Here is a 9,725-nt window from a genome sequence, read left to right on the forward strand (position 1 = left end):
ATCACCGGAGTGGTATTATTATTAATATGGTGATATATTTGGGTGGCATTACTATGTTGCAGTCTTACGAGTCCCTATGGAGATGTCGCATTTTTTATATTCACCAGTGGGATATTTTTGGCTGCATATAATTGTGGAATTGCGAGTTTACCGTAGTTTATATCCCGAATAGGTGATAATTTATTTATATGATATTGAGTAATATCATGTGAGAGTTATGTCTTTGAAGGACAATTTTTGAGTACCTTAGTCATATCCTGGAGATAATTTTGTGAAATGTGCTTATGTGGTGTTAGTATAGAACTTTTTTTTGAGAATCATGGGTTTCTGAAGTTGCAAGTCTGACTAGACATTTCTATACTGCAGTTTGAGCACCTGACGTGTTCGTAGGTGGATTTTTTGCTGATAATGCCGTGATGAGTCCGGTTGCTGACTCTTTTCCTTCAGTGTTGATTGCTCAGAATTCTGCACTATTCTGAGAGATGCTGATTTTGGCATTTCACGGAGATGTATCTACGTTTCCGGCCGTTTCCGATCGAAGGAAAAGTTGCGCTGGCAAAATTCCGTAACGATACATATCGCATTTATGGGGAAAAGTTGGGTTATGTATATTACATGTATTATTGTGTGATGGGGAAAGTTCACGTATTATTATTGATGTTATTATTTATTTTTCTTATTTTTCTTTTCCTACGAGAGATGTAATTGGGGTTAAGCTTTAAATAGCGTTTCCATTTTAGTAGGGGGTACGATTTGTCGGGATTTGTGAATTACATGGATGGGTGTTTGACATTATATTTCATGGAGATTAATTATTAAACAGTAAAAGAGGTTTTTGCTGTTAGAAAGTTATAGAGTTCTTACTGATTTTGTGGGTTACTGAAATATCAGAACTTGGGAGAACATTTTCAGTGATAATCTGGGGCTGGGTTTGTTACAGGCTCATTGTTTTTTTTCTTGTGAGAATTTGTGAGTTTGAAATGTGATGACGAAAGTCCGTGGAGTTTCTGTGAGTCTGTGTGAGGTGTGTGCTGATGTGTGAATTTGGCGAAGCTTTTTTTTATGTTATTGGAGAATTGAGTTGGAGATTTTAATATCTTCTTTACAGGGTTATGATAATGACTTATGATTTAGCGATCCTATGGAGTTCTTTCGCGAGTTAAAGTTAGAAATTAGTTCAGTGGTCATATTGATGGGGTTAATTGGGAAGACGTTCAGTTAATATTTTTGGGAAATTTTTGAGGTCATTATTTGACAGTAGTATGTCTGGGGTTAATTTTTCTTTGATTGACGCTAGCAAGATGCCCTTCAGCGATTGCAGAGATGTTGCTGATGTTTGCCCACATACGAGAATTTCTACGAGTCTACGGGGTTCTACAGCACTTTTGGACTAGGAGAGTCACCAGTTGTCTTCCACAGGGAGGCGTTTCGCCTTTCTACAGCGTGTTTCACATGTCTGTACAGCAGCAGACCAATCACATGCACAGGAGTGTGAGAAAGTTCGAGATGAAGAAATGTTTTCTACAACAAATTGTTATTGTAGCCCATATGCAAGTTGTTGAGAGAGTGTTTGATTGACATTATACTGCCAGAGACGTGCAGTTATCATAGTGTTTAATGAGCCGGTCAATGTGTTTTTTTTAATATGTATGAGCTGTTTTATGTGACCTATGGCTAGGCTGGTGCTAACCTAGAGGTGGCCGAGCTATCTGTAACATAAATAGGGGGATTTGCTATGATATATTTTAAATGATACATAATGTGATATGCTGTGATGTTTCTTAGAATATAGAGAATCAACAATTTAACTTCCTTAGATACAGAGTGTCCGAGTGACAGCTTAGGAATGCTAACGCATCTTTTTTTGAGGTGGTGTGATCAAAACTGCTGTCTTAAGCAAATCAGTGCCTTCGTCCTGTCGCCATGAGAACTTAATGTAGAGGTGACTATGAAACTGGTCTTAAGCTGTTTCGGGGCGTGAACATTGTGAATATTGTTTGTATGTATGTGTGCGCGCCTTTTCCCCCTACATAATGAAATGCATTGTTACCATGAGGGGTAGACTATTACAGAGAGAAGGCAGGGCCATGGGTGAGTGTTATTATATCTGTTTTGGCCAAAGTGTGGCTGGATTGTATTTGAATATTTGCTTCAGAGATGTTCTGTTTATATCTTTGATTATGATCTTGTGCTTACCAGAGGGTTCTCCAGTCTTCTAACAGGCGTTTCTGGAAGAGGATGAAATGTTCTGGAAGAGAGGAAATGTTCTGGGAGAGGGGAACTATTTTCTGGAGAAGAGTGGGGATTGTTCATTGGAGAAATGGTGTACTGACTAATTACTGTGTTGACTGAGTTTATCTGTTATGGCTAAACTAATGTTGGTGTTAGATTAATTACCGAGGGTTATCTGAGTTATTTGGACTTTGAGTTAACATTCCATTTAATCATTCTGTTAAGAATCTGAGTTATTCAGCTAATACTTTGCTTTCAAAGAAATGCATATTTTTGTAATTCACGACTCTGATTTGATGACCTAGATAATGGAGGGGAGATATATCGGGAGAGAGAAAAAGCTGTTGGGTATCACGAGAGAGAGAGAGAGAGAGAGAGAGAGAGAGAGAGAGAGAGAGAGGGAGGGAGGGAGGGAGAATGTATTGCCAATTACCAGTTGTCTGCCGCTCGTGCCTATCGCTAACAAAATGATAACGAGATAATGACCATCTCGTTATTATATATAACAACCAGGCCGACGCTGAACGTCGAGACAGAAGGAGGAGTTAAGACAATGACGAACCTACCTAGCCATCAGTGCTGCCAACGCCGGCTATAAAACTAAGCACCCATGAAGTGCGTGATGGATGCTTCTGTTAATTGCCTTGGCATTCATAAAATATCAATTTATGGCGATTGAAATATTTACCCTCACTGTAAGTAAGGAATATTCTATAAACTTACGTAAAATTTGTTACATTTGATTAACCAGAAAATATATTTTTCAACCTTTGAAATCAGAGGAGGAGAATAAGAAATGGTAAAATTTTGTTGGGTCCTATTTCATCACATCTAAAACGGTGGTAGTTGTTATCTTATTTTTAAGAACTCTTAGTATACAGTAGGATAAACTTTCAGCTTTCCAATGGCACCACTTTAGTGATGATAAAAAAATACAGGGGTAAAATTAGAAAGTATTTTGTAGAAACTTCCAATGCGTCTAACTCTTCAACTGTTCACCGACGGGTAAAGTACCAAGGCCGGAACGTGAAGAAGAGCTTTGGCCCGTCCGGACAGGAGAGGGTTAAAGAGTATAGGGTTCCCCATTAATTAGATTGTTTTGGGTTGTTTACATAAGAATCATCGCATAGCGATGACGCCAGACAGTGCATGTCACAAGCTGATTTGGCTACTATACGTTGTCCAATCTCTCCTCTCTATATGGTAATTTTATTTGTATAGTCAAATATGGATATCATGTTCCGTAGAGTTTCTAAATAAGATTCAAGTTTAAGTACATGTTCTGCTGTAATGCCAACGATTCTCTCAGTTCTGACTGCAATAAAACTCCACAGGAGAAATCAGTTATAAGAAAAATAGAGAAAACTCTATACAAACTAAATGCAACTGGTGCAATAATAGCAAGGGAGGAACTGAACGAAAAATACAAAGTGAAGGAGAAGGTACTAAACAACACAATAGAAAATATAAAACAGAGGCTTAAAACCAAGGCGCATAAGATCCAACGCTACATGAACAGAAATAAAGGATACCAACAGAACAAACTCTTTGGAACTAATCAGAAAATGAGAACTGATAAAAGTAGGCGAAGACCCAGAAATATACAGAGACTTGAGAATGCCAAACAGAACGGAGGAGGGGCACAACAAACCAATGCACGTACAGTACATGAGGCAGACTAAGGAACTGGCCAGCGATGAAACATGGCAATGGCTACAGAGGGAAGAACTTGAGTAGAAAACAGGAATGCTAACAGCGGCACAAGATCAGGCCCAAAGAACCAGATACATCCAAAGAACAATATCTGGAAATAACATCTCATCCATTATGCAGGAAGTGTAATATGAAAAACGAGACCATAAACCACATAGCAAGCGAATATCCGGCACTTGCACAGAACTAATACAAAAAGAGGCATTATTCAGTAGCAAAAACTCTCCACTGGAGCCTGTGCAAGAAACACCAGCTACCTAGCAGTAATAAGCGGTACGAACACTAACCTGAGGGTGTTATAGAAAACGATCAGGCAAAGATCCTCTGGGAATATGGTATCAGAACAGATAAGGTGGTGATATGTGCCGATAGACCAGACGTCAAGGTGCTTGGCGAAATCAAGAAGGAAGTATCACCTATGGACGTCGCAATACCTGGGACACCAGAGTAGAGGAGATAGAAAAAGAAAAAAAAGTATAAGAATCAAGATCAGAAAAGAGAAATAAGAAGGATATGGATATACCAGTGGAAGTTGTACCCAAAATCATAGGAACGATCCCAAGATCCCTGAAAAGGAACCTGGAAAAACTAGATGCCGAAGTAGCTCCAGGACTCATGCAAAAACGTATGAAACTAAGGAGGCAGAATGCAATCCGGAACACTACACTACAAAAACCACCCAGTCGAATGGATAACTGTGACAGACCGCCCCCACCCCCTCATAAAAAGAAGTCTCGTTGAAGGTTATTGCTACTTCAGTGGCATTAATCTTGTAGAGGTTCTTCTCTGTTTTCTTATAGCGGACTTTTCTTTGTTACTTAAACAAGTGAGTAGCACAGGTGTGGTGGGCATTATAAATGCAGAGACAAATTTCAGTATCTATTTTCAACAGTAAGGGAAATGCGAGGTGTGAACCCCATAGGGTTAATATGATAAGTTAAAGGACTCTTATTCGCTTAAGTTATAAGCCAAAATGATTAGATTTGAATTTTGAACTATTGAAAATTAAAAATTTAATTTTAACTAGTACTTTTATCAGAAGTAATTTAACTTACAATATAAACTCTAGGGAATCCACGCCTCGTATTTAACTTTCTATTGAAAATAAATATTGACAGTTGTCCCTGCATTTATGATGCCTACATTAGCTGTGTTACTCATCTGTTTAAGTAACAACGAAAAGTCCGCTGTAAGAAAAATAGAGAACTACAAGATTAATCCCGCTAAGCAGTAATAACCGTCAACAACACTTGTTTGAAAGAAGGTTTCCTACTTAATAATAATAATAATAATAATAATAATAATAATAATAATAATAATAATAATAATAATAATAATAATAATAATAACAATGTCACCATTACACTATTGATAATTTCCTCAGGCTCTTGCAGATATTCATTTGACGAACATTTGGAAATATTATGCTTTCATTTCTTCCTTGTATATTTTTACTAGACATTTTTTTAAATTGCAGTTCCAGTCCATCTGTAAAATACGTTGTTTATTAAAAACTACTTACTTTTCTTGAACATGGTTGTGATTATTTAAAATATTGAGTTGAAGTTTAAATACAGAAATATTGCTCAGAAAAACAATGTTTCATTAATAGTAGCAAAATGGCAGGTGAAGTCTACAGTTCTTACTGATATTATAATGTTAGTGGGAAAATTCATATTTATGAACCGATGCGCTGAAAGATATGGGTTCATTTTTTATGGTTTATGAAAATCTTTATAAATATGAGAAGAAAAAAATTTGAATCCGTGCGTCCGCGCCATCAAAGAAATGTGGATTGACGACATACCCAGAACAATTCTTATGACGACGATGTTGCCCACGCATGCCCCGAGGATCATGAACCCAAACGCCATGACCCAAAGGGCCTGTTGGTATGCTGGCATCTGAAACGGGAGCTGAGTTGGCTTACTGATGGAACTGGTGCTGCTGACATCTGCAAAGAAGAAAAGGATCCCTCGTTTACTGAGATAAAATTATTTAGGAGTTTTTTTTGTAGCTTTGATATGCTACCTTTTTGCTCAATCCAGTAGCATTTTAGAATAAATTTCCTTTCTTCAAAGTTTAGTCAAACTGCTATAATTAATTCCAATGGATTTAAGCTGCAAAGAAAAAACCAAACAATTGAGTTATCAGCTGCTAAACTGTGTATAAATTTTTTGGGGACAGACGGTGATAAAACAATTAAATGATGGTTTTAAATATTCTTTTATATTTTAAAAATAAAATGAATTTAAATGAACACATATTTTACAATTATTTAAATTATAAGCGATATTATGTATGACCTATGTCATATTGTTTGTGTGTGTGATATATATAATTTATATTTATTATATTACCTATACATATATATATATATATATATTATATATATATATAATATATATAATATATATATATATATATATATAATATATTTATTGTATGGTATGTATGTTTGGTTGTTTGTTGTATAATATTATATATATTATATATATAATATAATATATATATAATATATAATATATATATATATTATATAATATAATTACATACATATTAGTTCCCTGAACGTGGGGTGACTCCAGAAGGTAAGCAAATCACAGTCACTGCTGTACGCATTTTTTAAATGCTGACTCATGGTTGAATTCCCTGTAAACTAAAGACTTCACATGATTAGTCTCTTCAAACACCTACGCAGAAGGATCATCAGCGGCACTCTGAATCCCTTTATATACATTGCGCTATTCACCAAAGCTTGTATGCATTCACCCCTTTCTTGAATAATACGTCTACCCTTACACCTTTGTATCTCCTTTTCTTACTCTTTTTCTTAACCACATATACGGCACGAACGGTTCATTGTAAGTAGCTGTAACGTTTTATTTTCAGTCAAGTTCAACATCCACACCTCACATCTATAAAAGGGGTTTGGCTTAACCATCCTCTAGATAATTCAAACCTCTTTCTAATGTTTTGCATACACCCCAATACCATAAACTAAAGTTTTCACGTAGTTTTGTATACCTGGATGTTTCCATACTAGATCCTGTCTTTACAGTGAATAATTATTAAAAGAACTGTATGAGATTGTTATGCATCAACTACTTAGCATGACACGTGTTGACCGACCAACAAGCTAAATGCTGATTAGTTGAAATGTGAAAATCGATGAGTCGTCCATCAACAGTCGTGTTGGAGGGTTACAAATAAGGAAGGCGTTGACCAATGAAGAGGTGTGTGTCTTCAAATTTCAAATAGCTCTGACTTTTGCTCAGGGTAAAGACTTGGTCTTAGAACCCGACAATGCTGATGTGTGAGGAATGGAATCACTGATTTTATATTCATGAATGATGTAGCTACTGCCTTTCATTTTAGCCGAGACGGTAGATTACTTAAAAAAAAAAATCTAACAAAATCGAAACTAATAGGAAGAACTATTTTTAGACGCTTATATAGCGTAGTGTGAACTACAATAATCCTAAATAAGTTAAGTACTCCAAGGCCATTCTTCGCTTTAAGGGCTTCCTCTTCGTTCTTCTGCTTTATTCCTCTTTCTTGTAAGTTTATGCCCGAGAAGTTAAGAGTTCACGTGTGAAATCATCCTTGAGATACAAAAAAATCGGTCTCGTTAAGTTATAAAAGCATTTTTTTTTTCAATTTTAAGTTTTTAATAAAGTTTCGTTGCGCAAAATGGAACTAGAAATAAAACTGAAGAAGCAGTATATTTAGAAATTGTGTCTAAATATTAAACCAAAATGTTTAAGGATATTTGTGCCAAGTAAATGCAGTGGGTTAGTATTTACAACATGTTTACATGTTTGTTTGAACTTAAGCCCCGCCCTCCCCACAACGGTGAACAATTTTCAAAACTAATTTCCGTAATCCCACAGCATAAAAACAAGGTATTAGTCTGATTATGCCTTGCTTTGCATTAAAAATAAAAGCATTTTAGTGCCGAGAGCCAGCTCAGAAATTCATCATTCCCATGTTATGAGATGTACTTTAGCGTTTATTTTCCGCTCAAAGCATGTTACGTAGAATAATTCTTCCTGGCACAAGTGGAACCATCAAGCTCAGCTAGGCTTTAACTATCACATGTTTGAAAATTCTTTTTCGTATCAAATGGACAAACTAAGTTCATTTTCATTTGGGTTCGTGTCACCCAAAAACAGTCTCCCAGACAGAGAATCGGCCCTCTTTTACGCCCAACCCGATTTTAGAATCTTGAACACGTAAGCGGATTTCCGCCCTGACGGACCTTCTTTCGTACCAAGACGTAAGTGGGGAGAGTCATTTCTAGAGTTACATATCTTTTCTTTTCATCTTTAGCCTTTAGCATTCCTATTTTCTCTGTATACCCTTCTGGGCTTCAATTTCCAACTTCTCCCCACTCCTTCCCAGCGCTTGCTTTCTCCTTTCAATCTTGGAAAATCCCATAGTCAGTTTTTGATTGTTTGGTATTCCTAAATTCACTTTGAATTTTCCTTTTCATTTACACCTAATTGCCTTTTAAGTTCTCATTTCGTCCTTGGTGCATACTACTAACCAATTTCGATTCAAGATCATTCCCATTAGCACCTTCTGACCCCAGGTATTTTATTTTCAGACCGTTTATTACTATCCTTGTCCTGTGGCCATTCTGGTATGCATGGGAACCTTTGCTCCTTCAGTTTCCTCACTCCACCTTTGGCGTTCCTGTTTGAGTATTCCAGTTTCACTTTAAGGGTGTTTGGATTTTCCATTAGCTCTCTTGCCACTGGCTTCCTTGTTTTAATCTTAGTCATACCATTTTTTTTTTTTTTTTTTATCTTTTAACTGTTTATCCCTATTTCCAAGATAGCTCCCTCTTTGGCACGGTCATACTCGAGATAATCGGTGAAATTATCTGAGGATTGTATAGCGGGCAGCAAGACAGCAGCGCTCATGGTTTAGTTTGAAGATAAGGAAAAACTTTCTGACAAGTAAAAGAGAAACTCAGAAGCTTCGTTAACGTTATTCCTAGCAAATATTTCAGTACTTTGGAAAAGTGATTGTGAAACTGAAAGTTGAGGAACATATCTTTTTTTCCTCCCTCTTCATAAATTAAAACACACGACTTGAGAAGCATACAGAAGCTAACCTGATTAGTATTCACGATGGAGCAGGTAAACTATTTTAGGGGTGTGTTATTGATTCAATTTTAACGTTGCCCAAGAATGTGGATTGAAGCTACATTTATACCAAAGCCTAGTTATCATTTAGCAGGTTTCATCGGTACGAATGAAAAGAACTCGGTGAAACTTTGCCAGTACATTCGTTATGGGACCAGCTAACGATTAGTAACCTTTTGGAGACATTGGTTGGGGTCAAATCAACATATTTTCGATTATGAAAATTCTTCGTTGGCATTTACGTGTTCGTGAATTTTTCTCTCTCTTCAACACTCTTTATTCTTTTTAATTTTTTTTCTCTCTTTCTCAAATTCGGTGCGTAAACCCATTTCTTAAGGCCACATCACTTTTGCGTGTCATCCTAAATGTGTCTTAAAAGCAGACGCAAAGGGAAGCCACGGCGGTTCTTTGTACCACGGAACCAGCATGACTCCGCAGATTGGGCTCCGTCTACATATTTCCATTCTCCTTCGGGCTGCTAGAGCGTGCAGTTCACTTCTTCCATTCTTTCTTTCTCATCACTCTTTATACATGCATACACGCACGTGTACACACACACACACATGTATGTATATATATATATATATATATATATATATATATACACATATATATATATGTATATAT

The 9,725-nt window shown here is 36.5% G+C and overlaps 1 protein-coding gene across 1 annotated transcript in view; it reads right to left on the bottom strand.

Annotated features, from left to right (window-relative positions):
• LOC135202742 (tachykinin-like peptides receptor 86C) overlaps nucleotides 1–9,725 on the bottom strand; it is an 80,255-nt gene that overhangs the window by 63,822 nt on the left and 6,708 nt on the right. Inside the window, exon 2 of the mRNA XM_064232216.1 lies at nucleotides 5,753–5,899. Coding sequence (XP_064088286.1) covers nucleotides 5,753–5,899 — 147 coding nt within the window. The remainder of the gene's footprint in view (nucleotides 1–5,752; nucleotides 5,900–9,725) is intronic.

Source organism: Macrobrachium nipponense, chromosome 24 (assembly GCF_015104395.2).
Source record: "Macrobrachium nipponense isolate FS-2020 chromosome 24, ASM1510439v2, whole genome shotgun sequence".
Classification (NCBI taxonomy): domain Eukaryota; kingdom Metazoa; phylum Arthropoda; class Malacostraca; order Decapoda; family Palaemonidae; genus Macrobrachium; species Macrobrachium nipponense.